This window comes from Dendrobates tinctorius, unplaced genomic scaffold (assembly GCF_039654945.1).
Source record: "Dendrobates tinctorius isolate UK_male_01 unplaced genomic scaffold, ASM3965494v1 ptg000233l, whole genome shotgun sequence".
Taxonomy (NCBI): Eukaryota; Metazoa; Chordata; class Amphibia; order Anura; family Dendrobatidae; genus Dendrobates; species Dendrobates tinctorius.
Window position 1 is genome coordinate 3290653 of NW_027361900.1, and position 19853 is coordinate 3310505.

General features: G+C 43.1%; 1 protein-coding gene across 1 annotated transcript; it reads left to right on the plus strand.

The window, feature by feature from the left end:
• The first annotated feature begins 6044 nt into the window (after positions 1-6044).
• On the plus strand, positions 6045-13664 carry LOC141060247 (uncharacterized). The gene is made up of 5 exons (XM_073556476.1): positions 6045-6266; positions 6342-6465; positions 6549-6646; positions 6845-6935; positions 12664-13664. The coding sequence occupies exons 1-5, from the start codon at positions 6045-6047 to the stop codon at positions 13521-13523; spliced, it is 1395 nt and encodes a 464-aa protein (XP_073412577.1). The 3' UTR covers positions 13524-13664.
• Positions 13665-19853: the final 6189 nt, after the last annotated feature.

A 19853-nucleotide genomic window follows, 5' to 3' on the forward strand; every position in this document is an offset into this window, starting at 1 on the left:
TTGCTCTTCTCCAGTCTTCTGGCACTTCTCCTGTTCTCCAAGAATTTTCAAAGATTATGGAGAGGGGTTCAAAAATTTCTTCTGCTATCTCCTTCAGTACTCTGGGGTGTAATTCATCTGGACCTGGAGACTTGAATTCATTTAGGTTAGCTAAGTGTTTCCTCACTATCTTTCTGTTTATAGATATCCTGGATTCTTCTATTCCCTTAATAGGACAGTGAATAACAGTTGATGTTACATTTCCTTTCTGAGAGAAAGCAGATGCAAAATAGGAATTTAAAAGTTCAGCCTTCTCAACATCCTGTCTTACCATTTCATCATTTTCATCCTGTAAAAATCCTATAGCATCTTTGACTTTTCTTTTACTTTTGACATATCCCCAAAATCCTTTATTATTGTTTTTGACATCTCTTGCAAGCCTCAATTCATTTTCAGCTTTAGCTAATCTGATTTGTGCCCTGCAGGTTCTGCAGACAGCATTATATTCTTCTTTAGATATGCCTCCCTCTTTCCATTTTATAAACCTTTTTTTTCTTTTTAGCATGTGCTTAAGTTCTGTGTTCATCCATCCTGGTTTCCTTAAATGCTTCCTATTCTTCCCTCTTTTCGGAATTGTTAACAACTGTGCTTTGAGAATTTCATTTTTCAAGATTTCCCATCCCTCCTGGACATTTTTGTCTTTTAGGATATCCAGCCATTGGATCCCTCCAATTCTCTTTCTGAATCCCTTAAAATCTGCCTTTCTGAAATCTAACCTTGACGTCTGAGTCTTCACAGGTCTTCCGCCTCTAGTTATCCAAAATTCTAAAATAGCATGGTCACTACCTCCTAGGGTCCCAGCCACTTTTACCTCCTCAACCATTTCCTCCCTGTTTATAAGGATTAGATCCAAGGTAGCAGTTCCCCTTGTTTTCTCCCCTACCTTTTGGAAGATAAAGTTGTCAGCAAGAGAGGATAAGAATTTCCTTGACCTGTTAGTTTTGCCTGAGAGAGATTCCCAACAAATGTCTGGATAGTTGAAATCTCCCATGACAACTATGTCATATTTTTTGGAGAACTTGGCCATTTGATGCATAAAGAGTTCATCCATATCTTCAGCTTGCACAGGCGGCCTGTAGTAAATGCCTACAATGGTGTCCTTTCCATTGTTCTGTCCTTGTATTCTTACCCAAACAGTTTCCACAGAACTCCCAGTCTCTGAAGCTTGGATCTCTGTGCAGATATATGCGTTTCTAACATACAATGCGACACCTCCTCCTCGTTTATCAAATCTGTTTCTTGCAAATAAGTTGTATCCTTCTAGTCTTGTATTCCAATCATGTGTATTGTCCCACCAAGTTTCAGTGATTCCAATGACATCATATTTCTTTTCCTGTGTTAGTAGTTCCAATTCTCCTTGTTTGTTGCCCATGCTTTGTGCGTTAGTATAGAAGCATTTTAGTTTGTGATTGGTTTCTCTTTCTCCAATATTTTTATTAATTATATTCTTTCGTCTTTGTTCTTCCTTTCCACTTCTAATAGCAGAGTTCTCAATAGCATTTGTCAGGTGTATGGCTTTTTCTGGTCTTTTGCTTCCCTTCCCATGTTGTTCTAGTTTAAAGCTCTCCTTACAAGTGTAGCAAGGCGACTTCCAAATACATGCTTTCCAGTCTTCGTAAGGTGCACCCCATCTCTAGCAAGTAGTCCATCGTATAAGTAGTTCACTCCGTGATCCAGAAATCCAAATCGTTGCTGACGGCACCATCGACGTAGCCAGTTGTTCACCTGTAGAATCTTATTCCACCTCCTTGTTCCATGGCCATCCACTGGGAGGATGGAAGAGAAGACCACCTGCGCTCCCAGTTCTTTCACTTTCTTGCCTAAGTCTTCAAAGTCTCTGCAGATGGTTTCCAGGTCGTTTCTTGCGGTGTCATTTGTCCCCACATGTAGTAGCAGGAATGGGTAGTCATCTGTAGGTCTGAAGAGTCCTGATATCCTGTCAGACACATCTTTAATTTTTGCACCTGGAAGACAGCACATTTCTCTTGAAGTTATATCCGGTCTGCAGATAGCGGCCTCTGTTCCTCTCAACAGGGAATCCCCCATGACCACCACTCTCCGTTTCTTCTTCACAACATTTTTCTTTCTCCATCCAGGAGGACTCTGAAGGCGTACAAGGTTGCTGTTTGTGGGCAAAGTCTTATCCTGATGTATTTCTTCATCGTTTTCCTGCGTGAGAGCCTGGTACTGGTTTCTGAGCAGTATGGGTGCTGACTGCCTCCTGATCCTCCTGCTTCTCTGGGTCACATGTCTCCATTCCTCTGTTTCTTCAGGTGCACTTCGAATTTCTTCTCCTTCTCAAGCCATGCAGTAAAGGAACACACACAGAACACATTTTAAAATGCAGTTAGTCATTTCCTTTTAAGTGTTAAATATAAAATCATGCAATTATTGCAACTTCCTGTGTAAATAAAGGCATAAATCCTTGTAAGAGAATTTTTCCGATTAAGTCCTGCTTTGAAATGAAAATTCTAAGGAAAAATAAGAGAAGGTTAATATCATATTCATAATTCTAAATATTATTACTGATGTAGATTTTAATTTTCACTAAAAAATACAGTTCTACAATCTCTACTTCTACAAACACTCTATATATACTGTATGAATATGTATATACAAAACTATAGAACTACAGGATTATACTCTATAAAATAATTACATATAACTAATTGTATAATTCTTTTGCACAATATATATATAATTACTTTTTCTAGCCAATTCCTACACCCACTCTTTCCCTGTAAAAGATGTCTTTAAATATTCTTGCTACTTTGAAGTTAACGGATTTTCTGAGCTGCTCCGATGGACCCGTCAGCTCAAAGTCAATGATGTCACTCACCACCTGCTTCTGTCTGTCACATTCGGCCATCTTTTTTACAGAAAGAAGATCAAAACTCATCATTTTTCTTAATTCAATCTGTGTCTTTTCGGTGATCCTTTGGTGATTCCATAAGGCTTATAACAAACGTGATTTTCTTCGTGCTTCATAAATTTGATTTTGGGGAAAACTCATTTTAGAAGGCTTTGCTAATACAGGCTTCTGATAAGATTTTACTCTGCCTGTCTTCACAAAATTAGCACGATTTACTTTCCTTTCACGATTCTCGTGTCTTCTGGCAAAATCAAGGGATTGCGCACATTCCAATAAAGAATCTTTTTGTGACGCAATAACACGAGATGCAGGATTTAGAAACCAAAATTTGCTTACAAAACTCCTTATGAGGGACGGTGTTTTGACATTCTCACTCAGCATTTTGTACAGACGTTCATATATAGACATAAACGTGAAAGTACATTCCTTCCGACCAATCCTTAATTTTTGAAGAATATCAATATCTGGATGATTTTCATTTGATGAACAAAAAATTAGACTTTGTAATCTGTCTTTATCATTTAAGTTCTCATGTGTTTCACCAGATAACTTTAAAGTCAATCTCCTAGCAAAGGTTACAGGGATCCACATTTTGGACAACTGATTCTTCTCCTCGTTAGATAAATCAAATTTGTCAACACAGCTGTCAAAAACCTCAGAGTTTCTACAAACATGGATTTTGTTATCATATGCAGGAATGATTTTGCATATTTTTAGCAAACTTTTCCTTACTTTACTTCGGAGTTGGGCCTGTGAGTCGTCTATTTTTAGTGGTCCGTCTTTCCCTTGTACGTCCTCTACGTCAATTCTGAAGTCTCCTCCTACTTCTCCATCTTGTTCCACGTCTGCAAGGTCACCTTGAATGGCTGCTGCTACTATTTGCCTTTCATCTTGTAACTGCTTTTCCACATTACAATGTATCTCGGGAACATCACTATTTTCCTTTACACAATCATTTTTGGATTTCTCTGACACAGATCTATGAAATATATCTACCATCTGTAGAATATTTTTTAATCTCTCTCTTTCTCTATTGAAAAACTTAGAATCTAACTTCTGATTCTCCAGTTCACACTCTGCATATAAGCTAAGCCATAATACTTCTGGATTAGACTTGTCTACAGACTTAAATTTCAATTTACTCTGCTTAGCATAAGAATTAATGACATCCATTTTATTTCTCTTACCTTGAAATGTCTCAGCTTGTTCCTTTGATGGACAACGCTGGGCTCTTGTCTTCACACGTCTGGCTTCAGCACGTCTGGCACTTTGGCACTTGTAGTACTTCTCAATCTATCTGGCAATTCTTAGTCCTCACTTCTAGGTTCTGTCTGATTCTTGTGAGTAGTGGAGTTCCTGATAACTTGCACATATGACTGACGTTAGCAAAGTTCAATCCCCCTTTTGGGCAAGTTGAGGGAAATCCGCAAAAAAAATACAAAAATTCAGATGTGGCTGGCTCTCCAATGTAAAATAATGTGAGTCTTGTAAAATACTCAGGACTAGTTACCAGATAAAAATGTAGTGGTTTATTTGGTTTCTTCCATCAAAGAAAAGATTATTACAGAAAAACATAAAAATAGGAGAAAGAGAGATTGTCCATTAGTTCATAGCTAAGCTTGTAACCTTCTTTCCTGGAACTCTGAAAAGACATGTGTCCTGTAGTGCGTAGCTTCTCTGGATGTGAGTTGGATTAACATACCAGCTGTTGAGTTATGTCCGTGCAGAGATGACATCTTGCGTCTCTGTCTCATGTTGGTGAGGGAAGGAGCGAGCGACCTCTAGAGTGAGCCATGAATTATATACGTCTCCTAAAGCACGTGATCCAGGTATATATATGGAGTTGTCCTGTACCATGAGCCAAACTTACAAAAATAGCCTATGTCGTGTCAGCTAAAGCAATGTACAGAACTGAGTCTTATACGAAATTAACGGATTATTAATATTTAACAAACGCATGCCAATGCCACATGCGGCATGTGGAACGCACGCCAAGGCCACATGCGGCATGTGGAACGCACGCCAAGGCCACATGCGGCTTTGATGGCATCTTCCCTTTAAACTGCCATGGTTTTTGTTGCAGCCGCTCCTGTGCCGTCCCTGCGGTGTTCATATATGTTATGGTTCCAAAAAGAATTAATTTGTAAAAAAAAAAAAAAAAAAATGTTTCACTTGTTAAAAAATAGTAAAATGTGTCTTCTGCTTTATGTTTTTCTTTTTACAAGAATTGTTGGAGCCAATTTTTCATTAGAAACGTTTTAATATCGGCTTTTTCTGGTGTTTTTCTTGTAATATAGGAAAGCCTAAGGCCAGAAATAATCCCCATAAATCACTGTACATGGAGACTTTGGGATCAGATCATTTCTGTCCGCGTTGATTGTGTAAACAAAAAATCTTTTCTAAAAGCCTCAAACTTCTGTGTGTGACTCAGAGCTCAGATCTAACGTGATAGAAGATTCCAGTGCGGGGAAGACGGGAAACCTTCATATAGACGGCCGGTGGGGATGGAGGCAGTGACCGACTCTGGCCACATCTGTCTCTAGAGCCGCAGTAGAAGATGAAGATGTCGTCCTCATCATGAAGGAGTTATTTCTCATGTCGCGTGTAATGAATATCTCCTGCAGTATTGCTAATGCCGATTCCAGTGTCGGTAATGAGACGAGAATTAGCGTTATGGAAGATGAGTCTATGAGGAACGTGTTCAGCTGCCGACTCCGAGGAGGAAACTGCTTGTTGTCTGTGGCCTAAATATATAGGTTTTATTAGTAGATGTCAGGGAAGAAAACTAAACCCTGTAAAATAATAAATCTCCTCATATGTTTCCCTTATTATCTCCAGTAATTGTATTATTACACAGGATTCTTATGATGTTACATCGGAGCATCTTCTCATTCAGGTCTCTACAATATCGGATCCTCTCAGTGAAGATCTTCTACAAAAGAGAATTTTCCTGATTTACCCATCAAGGATGGATATGGACAGAGACAAGATGGTGGAGAGGATGTTACACCTCACCCTAGAGATCCTCTTCCGTCTCACTGGAGAGGTGAGAGATTCTGATGACGTCACATTACATCATTCTTATCTATGGGAATAACAGATGGACAGAACTGGAGAGGTGAGGACTCTGGAAATGTCTGGAGTGAGATTTATTAATGTGTCTCTCCATAACCAGGATTACACAGTGGTGAAGAAGACCTCTAGTGATCGCTGTCCGGACCCTGTGTCAGAGGGATGGGGAAGACCCCTGAGCCCAATCACGGGGCCTCCACCTCACCCCCTGATCCATGAGGACATCAATGACCAGAAGATCCTAGAACTCATCTACAAGATGACTGAGCTGCTGACTGGAGAGGTGACACTGCTGGGACATTATACAGTAACGCTATGAAGGGATCGGGGGATGACGGTATATCATTGTATGTGTCAGGTTCCTATAAGGTGTCAGGATGTCTCTGTCTATTTCTCCATGGAGGAGTGGGAGTATTTAGAAGGACACAGCGATCTGTACAAGAACGTCATAATGGAGGTTCCCCAGCCCCTCACATCTCCAGGTAATAGACAGGACTAAATACACACGGCCTATAATTATCTGTATGTAGAGAATGAATTCAGTCCCTGTATGTGTTTCCTCCAGATCTATCCAGTAAGAGGACAACACCAGAGCGATGTCCCCGTCCTCGTCTTCCACAGGACTGTAACCGAGAAGATCCCAGTGCTCCTCAGGATCATCAGGTAGATGGAGAGAAGGTGTCAGGAGATCTCCCCTATGATGTGTAGACGGCTGTGAAGGTCTTGTGCTCAGTCTTGTTTTATCCACCAGTATTATATGTTTTATACTTGTGTAATGAGAACGGTGGAGATGGCAGGATTAGAGCTGATCATAGATGGGACGTCTCCATCTGTCTGTGACTTTTACAATATTTGTTTCAGGGTGAAGATCTGACCCATATTAATACTACAGAGACACATGTGAGAGATGATGAGCGGTGTAAAGAGGAGATTCCCACATATGACTACCCAGGTGAGTAGTAACCACTGAATGCAGAGAAGTCACAGATTCCTCTCAGTCACCGGCTGTCGCTGCTTTATCGGTGGTGTAGTCCGGCCGTATTACCATGATCACCATTTTGCCTCTAGACCACAACATTCTCCTCCACCCAAAACTGTTCAAATGACTTTGGGCATTGAAAGCTCTTTTCTATAGAACTTACAACCTGGAGGATCCACATAACTCCTGGGATTAGTGTGAGGGTGATCCCTTAAAGCGAGATCTATATGATTGCTTGTACCTGACCCAATATAGGCCGAGTGCACACTTCAAGAGTCACACCGAACACAGAGTTAGATGTCTACTCCTTTCTCAGCAAAGGCTTGCACACAACTGAAGTTTATTCTTATAACAAAGTGACAGGAAATGGGTGTCACACAATCTCCTGAGTAGCCAGTGTCAGTCTATGATAGGTCCATTTCAGCTTCACTTCCATATATGGTATCCAGTATCTCAGCTTCTGCATTCCAAGGATTCCTTCCAGGGTGTTGTCTGAAGACACAGACGCCATCTTGGTATACCATATCTGAACTGACTTATATAAGGTTTAATAATTGATTTCATTATCCATTCTCTCCTTCACATTAGGAGACGCTGACCATTACCTGCCCAGATCTGTAACTATAAAGCCAAATGACAGCGTACGTAGAATGTGCTGACAAGATAGAAAATCACTTGTAGAAAAATCTTATGCTGGGCCTGTAAGAGAAAGCGGAGGGTAATGATGCTGTTGGCTTCCTAGATCCCTGAGATCTTATCGGATGAATCTTCTCTCCCTTCTGTGCTGCTGAATGTCTCATGGTCCCTACAAGACCAGGTCCAGTCTTTCTGACCAAACTTCCCTTTTATGAGCGACAACAGTAAATGTGCAGTGAGGCCAAGTGTGGATTTCTGTCCAACAACAGCAGAGTTTCCCTTTATCCTGACATTTCAGTTTGTATTAAAACCAACTAACTTCAGGGAGGATTGTGATAATCTACAGGACAAACATTCCACCTGTGCCATGATAGATCTCTAAGCTGTGCGTGGCTGAGGGCTGTAATATACATTTATTCCCGCCTGCAGGAGATGTGTTGGCTCCAGCCCTGGTGTCATGGATTCCCTCCACGTCATAAATTACATTGTTTTTGATCCTAAGGAATTCAGATTACTGCACAATCTCTCCTGAAATGGGGAGCAATATTATTATCTCTAATCTTCTGGTCAGGATTCATAGTAGCTCCAATGATCCACCATAAATGAGGGCAACTCTGGTTTACTGTTTAATCTGTATTTGTAGCTTTCAGTTAATGAGATTCTCGTGCTCTGGGGCGGGGCTGTGGGTGGGGCTGTGGGCGAGCCTTTATGTGGTGCTCTGATTACATATTCATCTGTATTGGCTTATGACAGGTCACTGATCCCTCACTGACCTGCCCCCCATTTTTATATAATAATAATCCTTATATAGCGCCAGCATATTCCTCAGCGCTTTACAGTTTAACAGTTTCAAAACACAAGTCATAAGTAATGTTAACAATACAATAATTAAAGCAAAATAAGCCGCCCCTGCTGGTGAGCGCTTACAATCTACAATGAGGTGGGGGAGATACAGAGTACAGGTGTGTATTTACAATGAAGGTCCAGCCATCTTGAGGGAGTGAGGGATGGATGGAGATAGTGAATGGGATACACACGCACACTTACACATACAATGACTTTGATTAGTGAACGTGATAGGCCGCTCTGAACAAATGTGTTTTAAAGGAACGCCTGAGACTATGCAAATTGTGGATAGTCATTTCTTGGGGTAGAGCATTCCAAAAGATTGGCGCAGCGCGGGAGAAGTCTTGGAGTCAGGAGTGGGAGGTACTGATTAGTGCAGATGCTAGTCGAAAGTCGTTTGCAGAGCGCAACAGTCAGGCCGATAGACAGAAATGAGGGAGGAGATGTAGGGGGGTGCTGCACTGTGGAGAGCTTTGTGGGTGAGAACAAGTACTTTGAATTGGATCCTATAATGAATGGGCAGCCAGTGTAAGGATTGGCAAAGAGTGGACGTGTCCGAGTACCGATTAGCCAGATGGATGACCCTGGTTGCTGAATTAAGGATGGACTGGAGAGGGGATAGTGGAGTAACGGAGAGGCCAATTAATAGAGCATTGCAGTAATAATAATCTTTATTTTTTATATAGCGCTAACATATTCCAGTTTGCACACATTATCATCACTGTCCCCAATGGGGCTCACAATCTAAATTCCCTATCTTTGGAATGTGGGAGGAAACCGGAGTACCTGGAGGAAACCCACGCAAACACGGGGAGAACATAGAAACTCCTTGCAGATGTTGTCCTTGGTGGGATTCGAACCCAGGACTACAGCGCTGCAAGGCTGCAGTGCTATCCACTGAGCCACCATGCTGCCCATAATCCAGGCGGGAGTGGATCAATGCTACAGTGAGGGTTTTTGTTGTTTCCATGGTGATAAGGCAGATTCTAGAGATGTTCTTTAGGTGTAAGCGGCAATAGCGGGCATGAGATTGTATATGGGATGTGAAGGAGAGATTGGTGTCAAACATAACACCCAGACAGCGCGCCTGCTGCCGTGGCGTTATTATGGTGCCACCCACGAGAGGGAAATGTCAGATTTAGGGAGGTTAGTAGACGGCAGGAGCAGAAGAATTTCAGTTTTTGAGCGGTTGAGTTTCAGATAGAGAGCGGACATGATGTTGGAGACTGCGGACAAACAGTCACTGGCGTTCTGTAGTACAGCGGGGCTAAGGTGGGGGGATGACATGTATAATTGTGTGTGTCATCAGCATAAAGATGTTACTGAAAGACAAATCTGATGGTTTGTCCAATTGGGGCGGTGTAGCGAGAGAAGAGGGCCAAGGACTGAGCCCTGAGGTACCCCGACATTGAGAGGAAGAGGAGATGACGTGGAGCCAGAGAACAAAACTCTGAAGGAGCAGTCGGAAAGATAGGAAGAGAACGAGGAGAGAGCAGTGTCCTTAATGCCCAGTGATTGGAGCCTAGAGAGTAGGAGACGGTGGTCAGCAGTGTCGAAAGATGCAGAAAGGTCGAGAAGAATGAGCAGAGAGTGGTGACCATTACGTTTTGCTGTCAGAAGGTCATTGGTCATTTTGCGTGCAGTTTAAGTCAAATGTAGGGGCGGAAGCCGGACTGTGAAGAGTCTAGGAGGAAGTGAGTGGGAGAGTTAATAGGTAAGCCGGGAGTAGACAGGCGCTGCAAAAGTTTAGAGATGAAGGGGAGATTGCAGACTGGTCTGTAGTTAGTGCAGGATGGGTTGAGAGCGGGTTTCTTTAGTAATGGAGTAACGATGGCTTGTTTGAAGGAGGATGGGAAAATGCCCGAGGAGAGGTTAAAGATTGTAGTTAGGTGAGTTGTGATGACTGGAGAGAGAGACTGGAGGAGATGTGAGGGAATGGGGTCGGTCGTGCATGTAGTCGGACGAGAAGAAGACAGGAGTCTGGAGACTTCTTCTGTGATGGGATCAAATGTGGAAAGTGAGCCATGGGAATCACAGCACTTGGTGGTTGGGTGCAGATTTCCTGACGGATATTATCTATTTTTTCTGTAAAGTGGGAGGCCAGGTCATCAGCACAAATGTCTGTGATAGGGGCTTGTGCTTTTGGCCTGAGGAGGGAGTGAAAGGTGTCAAAAAGTTTCTTGGGGTTGTTGGCTAGTGAGGAGATCAGGGTGGTGAAGTAGTTCTGTTTGGCGAGGTGAAGGGCAGCGTTATAGGTTCTTAACATAAATTTGAAGTGGATGAAGTCTTCTGGTGTGCAGGTTTTTCTCCATAGGCGTTCAGCACTCCTAGAGCATCGCTGGAGAAGTTGAGTTTGCGATGTGAGCCAGGGTTGTTTTACTCTGTGTTTGGAGGTTCTGAGGGTGAGGGGAGCTACTTGGTCAAGGGTGCTTCTAAGAGTGTCGTTGTAGTGATGAACAGCCAGATCAGTACAGGAAAAAGAGGAGATTGGGGACAGTGATGAGTGTAGTCTCTTATAGACGCTACTACGCAGGCGCCGCCATCGCCGATGACAATTTGCTGGATGTAATTTTTTTTAAGCCTCACAATATCCACAATATTATAGGCATTATCACCAATAATATCAATGTTATTATATGCGTTATGTAATAATGGGGGGCAGGTCAGTGAGGGATCAGCGACCTGTCATAAGCCAATACAGAGGAATATGTAATCAGGGCACCACATAAGTCTCATTGACAGTTACAGGAATCGTTTGATTGCAGTGATTGCCTCAAAAGGTTGTGCAACAAAATATTAACCCTTTCACGCCAGAGCCTGTTTTTGCCTTTGTGACCAATTTTTTCAGCTCTGACCAGTGTCACTCTATGAGGTCATAACTCTAAAATGCTTCAACGAATCCTGGTGATTGTGAGAATGTTTTCTTGTGACATATTGTACTTTATGGTAGTGGTAACATTTATGTAATATGACTTGCGTTTATTTGTTAAAAAAAGGAAATTTCACAAATGTTGAAAATTTTGCAATGTTCACTTTTTTTTAATGCTCTTAAATCAGAGGGTCATATCGCACAAAATAGTTAATAAATTAACATTTCCCACATGCCTACCATCAGCACAATTTTGGAAACAATTTTTTTTTTTGTTAGGAAGTTATAAGAGTCAAAAGTTTACCAGCGATTTCTCATTTTTACAACAAAATTTACAAAACCATTTTTTTTAGGGACCACCTCACATTTGAAGTGAGTTTGGGGGGTCAATATGACAGAAAATACCCAAAAGTGTCACCATTCTAAAAACTGCACCCCTCAAGGTGCTCAAAACCACATTCAAGAAGGTTATTAACCCTTCAGGTGCTTCACAGGAATGAATGGAATGTGGAAGGAAAAAATAAACATTTCTATAACAAGAAATTTCCTTTAGACCTAATTTTTTTTACTTTCGCAAGGGTAACAGGAGAAAATGGATTATACGGCAGGGTTGAGAAGGGAAGGAGCGCCATTTAACTTTTTGAATGTAAAATATGCTGGAATAATTAGTGGTTGCCATGTCGTGTTTGGAGAGCCCCTGATGTGCCTAAACAGTGGAAACCCACAACAAGTGACCCCATTTTGGAAACTAGACCCCCCCCCCCAAGGAAATGTGTGATGGGCGTTTTGAGCTTCCAAGTGCTTCTTAGAAGTTAATTACGTAGAGCCGTGAAAATAAAAAGTCTTTTTTTTTTCCACAAAAAATGATCTTTTCGCCCTCCGTTTTTTTTTTCCAAAGGGTAACAGGAGAAATTGGACCCCAAAAGTTGTGTAATTTGTCATTGGTGTGCGCCAATTCACGAGCACTAGGGACAGCGCTAGTACTGGGCATTGTTCCCTGAGTTGGAGACATTTCTCCAGAAGCGCTCTTTGTCCTTCTTGTTGTACTGGTCCTTGTGTGTGAGGATGGATCAGAATCACTGCTCATTTCTGAGCTGCTACTAAAGCCCTCAAAATCCACATCGCCATCTGACACTGCACTTTCTTCACTGTCAGAACATAAAAGTGCATAAGCCTCCTCTGCACTATAATACTGACGGACCATTTTAACCATTTAACCCTAACAGTAACCCTAACTTTAGTCTAACTTTAGCCTAACAGTAACCCTAACAATAACCCTTACTTTAGCCTAACAGTAACCCTAACTATTGTATTAACTGCAACCTGCCTTATCTGTTTTTCTGTTGACAGATGAAGTGAATGCCATTACTCCAGATATATCATCATCCATTCACAGCAAAGATCTGTCATCTGATCCTATGAAACAGGTCCCATCTTCTGATTCATTACTGACTACTAAGGAAAATCAAAGTCACAAAAGCAAAAGAGGCATTAAAAAACAAACTGCTCCTAAAGCAAAGAAGCCATTCTCATGTTCACAATGTGGGAAATGTTTTAACCACAAAGGGACTTTTATTAGACACCATAGAACTCACACAGGGGAGAAGCCTTTTTCCTGTTCAGAATGTGGGAAATGTTTTAACCAGAAAGGGAATCTTGATGAACACCAAAGAACTCACAAAGGAGAGAAGCCTTTTTCATGTTCAGAATGTGGGAAATGTTTTACTCAGAATTCAAGTCTTGTTAAACATCAGAGAATTCACACAGCAGAGAAGCCATATTCATGTTCAGAATGTGGGAAATGTTTTACTCAGAATTCAAGTCTTGTTACGCATGAGAGAATTCACACAGGGGAGAAGCCTTTTTCCTGTTCAGAATGTGGGAAATGTTTTAACCAGAAAGGGAATCTTGATGCACACCAAAAAACCCACACAGCAGAGAAGCCATATTCATGTTCAGAATGTGGGAAATGTTTTACTCAGAATTCAAGTCTTGTTACGCATGAGAGAATTCACACAGGGGAGAAGCCTTTTTCCTGTTCAGAATGTGGGAAATGTTTTAACAATAAATCAGATTGTGTTAAGCACCAAAAAACCCACACAGCAGAGAAGCCATATTCATGTTCAGAATGTGGGAAATGTTTTATCCGAAAATCACAATTGGTTAATCACCATGGAACTCACACAGGGGAGAAGCCTTTTTCCTGTTAATGTGGGAAATATTTTAACCAGAAAGCGCTTCTTGATCGCCATCAGAGCAGTCACACAGAGGAGAAGCCTTTTTCATTTTCTTAATGTGGGAAATGTTTTACTTGGAAATCAACTGTTAATAAACATCAGAGATGTCACATAGGGGAGAAGCCTTTTTTGTGTTCATAATGTTGGAATAGTTTTAGCCAAAATTGAATCTTCTTAAATGGGTTGTCTCCTGTCATTCCTCATGTTTGCTGACAAAAGGATAAAACTAAGTTTTATTAATTCCAAATATAAAACTATACCCATAATTCATCCCCTGAAGGTTAGTCAATAGGTGACTAATAGAAAAAACATGTACCCCACAGTTCAGTACAGTACATAGGGTGAGGTGATGTATACACACTCACTCTCCAAGCCTCTCATTTCTATGGGTTTCATCGTCCTCACCAAAGATGATTCATCAGGAGACTATTTAATATTGACCTATATTCAAACGAGACTAGACAAAAAAAAACTAAAATCATTTATCATGTTATCCAAAACAGTCAGAAAACTAGCCCCATATTGGCAGATCCCAGACCTCAAACTATATACTGTGTAAGTTTATAAGCCCCTCCAGTGTCAGGAATAGATAGTATGTGACAATACAGTATAATTCTTGTGTTTTTCTCCTATAGGGACTGCCCTAGTTTGGTAATGTAACTGCTGTTAATTAGTAGTGCAGACAAATTGTCCTAGACTAAACCCAGTCTTCAGACGGCCCAATATGTACCACTCAGGGAAAACTTACCTGCTCCAAAGATCATTAGCAGCTCCTAACTAATGGCCATGCTGCGGTCTGTCAGGAAATGAGTGCAATATCGTTATAAAGACTAGGGATATGTGCAATCATAATGTCTGGGAGATCTGTGCCATTATTTAGTATGAATATGGAAATTATCTCTGAAAGGTAAGTGTTCCCTGAGCGGTATATACGGTATTTTCACATACTATCTATTCCTGACACTGGAGTGACTTATAAACTTACAAAGTATATAGTTTGAGTTCTGGGATCTGCCAATATGGGGCTAGTTTTCTGACTGTTTCGGATAACATGATACATGATTTTAGGGTTTTCTTCATCTAGTCCCGCTTGAATATAGTTCAATATCAAATAGTCTCCTGATGAATGAATGAATCCAATGAATATTCATTTCTCTTAACCCTCCGTCAGGCGCAATATAGATTCTCCTCAGTTCATGCGCAATGTGCCTGACAAGCACAGGTCAGAAAACCACCTATAGTAGCTACATATTTCAATTTCAGGACTATAGAAGTAGTCAGTGACCTTCATAGGAATGTATTAAAAGAGATTACACCAAATCAGATGCAAAAAAAAACATTTATTAACCATAAACTTATTAAAACTAAAAGTACCACTTTTCGGTAGTACCGCCAAATAGGCTCCAGTTATCTTTACTTAACTATTGCTTAAATATAAAATTATGGAAAAAAACTTAAAGGATATTGCACTTAGATGTTACTTAATTAATTTCTACTCATCTTCAGTGGTTTCAATTGCAGCAGAAGCAGCACAGGTACACTTAGAAAAGCAAGGCTGGCAGACAAAAGTTGCATGGGAAAGGCAGATTGATTCTTTACATATTTTGCAGTCATATTTAGAAAGCCTTCTGAAACCAGATACAAATGAGCAGGTAGTACAACTGCGTCTTTTAGAAGGTGGTAGAGTCGGTGTTTGTTCTGGAACGTCCTTGGGACGTCCTTTGTATTTTTATCTTTGCCCAAATAATAAGCTAGATCTGGGTCTGTTTCCTCTGTATCAGTGTCATCACCATCCTGCTCTGTTCCAGAATCAGTGTAACATTCTTCTACCTCATCTTCAGATGAAATGTCACTAGATTCCTGTAAATCCTCAGTTACTGCTGGTTCTTCCTCATCATCTTCTAACAAAAAAATCTTCATTTCTTCTAAATGAAGGGGTTTAGATGAATCATACTGTTTTCTGGCCATTGCAGCAGAAAATCTGAAGCAAGAGAGAAAGAGTATGTGTTAGGGCGCAATGTGCCTTAGAAGCCACCCTCCTTTTGTCTAAGAAAACAGTACTTATGTACACTAACTTAGCATTAATCCTTCATAAAACAAGCTAAATACACAATCGTGATGAATAAAAAAAGAAAATACTAACCTTTCAATTTGTGTTGAAATCAGGCGCAATGTGCCTGAGAAGCCAAAGTGTTGATATCTGCTCACTAGAAGGTCTGCTGAGTCACTGTGATATCAGGTTTCACAGAGCCTGTAGAGTCAGGAGATAACTAGGAGGGGTGGGGTTTTCTGATAAGTGGGCAAGGAGAGAGAAGTGAAACTAATTACTGTGTGCCTGTCAGATCTATTGCGCCTGACGGAGGGTTAAGTAGCGGCACACATGACCGCCAGCAGCAGCAGGAAGCCGGTGGCTGACACTGCGCACTACTGAAGAGTAATGAATACTCACCGCTATCTCTGATGAACAGTCCCGGTGAGCACTCCGGCAGCTGTGCAAATAACGCTATAACAACGCATTCCCATGCAATCCTATGGGAATCCGCAATTGCTGTGCCCATGCCGTGGATTTTTCCGCTGTAGAATCGCATCGCAGTAAAATCCGCACCATGTCCATTAATTTTGCGGAATCTCGGCGATTCCGCTGCTATAGGATTGCATTGAAACGCTCACTTTACACATGTGGCTATGCCCACTATACGTAAAGTGAGTGCTTCATGTGCGGATGGTACCCAGGGTCTGGAGGAGACTTTCCTCCATGCCCTGTGTACCATATTTCTGTACAAAATAGAATTAAAATTAAAAAAATGGATATATCTACCCTCTGTCGGCCCCCAGCGATGCTGCCAGCAACTTCCGTTCCCAGGGATGCATTGCGCGAATGACCTTTGTGACGTCACGGTTGTCATCAGAGGTCATTCGCGCAATGCATCTCTGTGAACGGAAGTTGCTGGCAGCGTCGCTAAGGACCTGGAGGACTTTGGGGGATGACAGGGTAAGTATACACATTTTTTTATTTTTAACATTCTATCTTTTACTACTGATGCTGCATAGGCAGCATCAATAGTAAAAAGTTGGTCGCACTTGTCAAGCACTATGCTTGACAAGTGGGACCAACCTGTATCACTTTTTCAAGCGATGCTTCAAATCGGTTGGAAAGGGCTAGCATTATGGAAGCTAAAAACGCTTGCAAAATGCTAGTGTTTTGCCAGAAAACGCTTGCAAATTCCGCATGCATTTTACCCACGGCAGGGAGTTGTGGAAATGCTGCAGACAATTTTGCAGCATTTCTGCAGCGTGGGCACATAGCCTAAAACAATTGCTGGCATCGGAGCAGGATGCTGTGAGGGAGCCCTGGGTAGGTAAGTGTAATTTTTTTTTTTAATATTTTCTGATGGGGCCATGCATAACAGGACCGGGATGGGGCCCTGCATACTAGGATGAGATGGGGGCCCTGCATACCAGGATAAGGATGGGGCACTGTATACCAGGATAGGGATGTGACCACGCATACTAGCATAGGGATGAGGGTGATCATTTCTGCCAGGATAGGGATGAGTGATCCATGCATACTAAGTAAGGATGAGATGGCCATGTGTATCAGGATGGGGGTGAGGGGACCATACATACCAGGATAGGGGATATTAAGTACAGAATTGACCACACTTTTTGCGTTAATTTTTTTCCTAATTTCCTGCTCTAAAACCTAGGTGCATCTTTTAGTCCAAAAAATACGGTATATATATATTTTTTTTTTCAAAGGACTCATTCTTCATGTTTGGCATCATTAAAATAAAAACACTCATACTCCACTGGCGTGCCGGCTCCACTTCAGCGGTGTCGAGACTCACTGTCCCGGGGCTTATGTGATATTGAACATCAACAGGAGGCCATGGCTGCGGCTGCTCTCTGACGGCCTCATGATGCTTGATTTGTCTGAAGGTGGGGACAGTGACGTCAGCGCTGATTGGGCACAGGGCTCACATGATGTAAAACCTCAAAAGAGCCCCAAGAACACAAGTGCCGACACCACTGAGACGGTGCCAGCATGGGAGGTTTGTGTAAGTGTTTTTATCGTAACAGGACCAAACATGAGGAATGAGAAGGGGTTGTCCAACTAGTTGTCAACCTCTTTATCAAAAATCCCACACAGGGAAAAGTCATTATTATACCTAGAGCGTGAGAAATGAATTACAGGAAAATCATTTTTTGTTGACCTTCAAAAATAACTCCGACGAGGAGAACCTATATATATTATTCACAAATTGTACAAGAACATGATGCACGCGGCGTGCGTTCAAGGATGGAATATTGTATGGAAGTTTTATAGGATAAATTCAAGGATGAATATTATATGGGAGTTTATTCGGACTCCCATGACAGCACCACGAGAGAGGGGATCCGCCCTTCGGGAACAGGAAACCTACAGATACAAAAGGGCGGCACCTCTCCCACGCATCAGTTGGTTTCCTGTTCCTGAGGGGACGGGATCCTACAGACCGGATCCCAGGCCGGCCGGCCGGTACAGGTAGCGAGGGGGTCTCCTACCTCGGCCTGGTGCGGAGCTCCTGGAGGACGCCACTGTGGCCCAGGATGGGTGGCACGGCGGTGGTGGATACAGCAGGGAGCGGCATCCGGAGGAGGTCCGTCTCCATATGTGCGCCGCCGCCGGTAAGTATGCCCCCCGGGGGCTCCCTGCTCTGGCGGTGCGATCGCGGTGGATTGAGGGGGGGCGGCGCAGCTGCAGGGCGCTGGGGCCGGGGAGTGCTCCATGGTGGAGCGCCCGGGCGTCCCGCGTGACTTCAGGTCACGTCAGAATCGTGGTGATGTCAGGGGGCGGAGCCTCGGGGCGCTTCCGGGTCGGCGGCGCCACTGCGCAGGCGCGGGGACCCAAGATGGCGGCGCCCATCGGGAGGACGCCGGTATGCGCCGGTTCCCCTGCCCAAAGCGGCGCCAGCTGGGGAGGGGGGCCCTATTAGGGGGGAGGGCACGGCAAGAGGAAATCTGTCCGGAGGAGGGGTATATAGGCAGGACCCTAGATGGGTGCCTTTCCTTGGCCACATTATTGCAAGCCAGTAATGGAGAGCAATCAGGAGCAGCAGCAAAAGCAGCAGCAACGGCGGCAACAGCGACAATCTTCACTGCTGCCCCTGGATGACCTTAGGCAGGTCAAACAGAAGAAGAAAGAGGCCCGTGACAGTAAGGAGCATCCGGGACGAAGTGACCAGTCCAGTCATAAAAGCTCCTCTAGGCGGTCAGGAGCAGCGACTGAGAAAAATCCCCCTCATTCTCCGGTACTTGATTGTGGCACTGGTAAGTGATCTTCGTGAATGTTCACTCAGTGACGGGGCCTCCTTCTGTGTTTTATTCTAGGGGAAGAAAGCTACGAGTAAAACCAGACACAGGGAATGCGCACTCTGTGCATGCCCGTTACCAGATTCATGCCCCAAAAAGTTATGTCCCCCCTGTATCCAGCAGGCAGTGGCATAGGAGTCGCCCGCAGTAGCGGCGTGTTTAAGGGATATAGTAAGGGCAGAGATGAAGGAAACCCTAAAATCCCTGTCCCAACCAGAGAGTGTAAGGGGTGAGGACCTGGTGGAGTCGGATTCCTCGACAGAGTGGAGGAGAAGTAAGGGCTCCCATATTTCATTTCCCTCGTCCTCAGAAGAAGAGGACTCTGGTCTGTTTTGCCTGCCGCTCGACCGAGTAGACAAATTGGTAAAAGCGGTCAGAGGAACAATGGAGGTGGAGGAGCCGAAGCCTCAATTCAATTATCCATGCAGGATGTGATGTTTGGGGGGGCTGGAGCAGAGGAAGCGTAGGGTCTTCCCACTAAACGAAAAGATCCAGGATCTCATCCGCAGAGAGTGGAAAAAGCCAGATAAAAGAGGGTCGCTACCACCAGCCCTCAAGCTTAGATATCCCTTTGACGATTCAGCAATGAATACTTGGGACAAGGCCCCCAAATTAGATGCAGCTATTGCGAAAGCATCGAAAAGATCCTCGCTACCCTTTGATGACATGGGGTCCCTTAAAGATCCTCTAGACAGGAAGGCAGATACCTTCCTTAAAAATACCTGGGAAATGGCAGCCGGTTCCTTAAGACCAGCAGTAGCATCGACTTGCACGGCCAGGTCCATGGTGGTCTGGTTGGACCAGATAGAGTCGCAGTTAAAACAAGGAACATCTAGACAGGAAATCCTTGAGGCCCTACCAATAATCCAGGATGGCACAGCCTTCCTAGCAGATGCCTCGGCTGATGCAGTCAGAATGGCCGCCAGGGCAGCAGGACTCTCTAATGCGGCT

What these genes read in the sequence shown, in the direction of transcription:
- LOC141060247 (XM_073556476.1), top strand. Translation starts at nt 6,045, where the DNA reads ATGTCTGGAGTGAGATTTATTAATGTGTCTCTCCATAACCAGGATTAC. An exon ending in CTGAGCTGCTGACTGGAGAG is followed by an intron (nt 6,267 to 6,341) that starts GTGACACTGCTG and finishes TGTATGTGTCAG; the next exon opens with GTTCCTATAAGGTGTCAGGA. An exon ending in CCAGCCCCTCACATCTCCAG is followed by an intron (nt 6,466 to 6,548) that starts GTAATAGACAGG and finishes TGTTTCCTCCAG; the next exon opens with ATCTATCCAGTAAGAGGACA.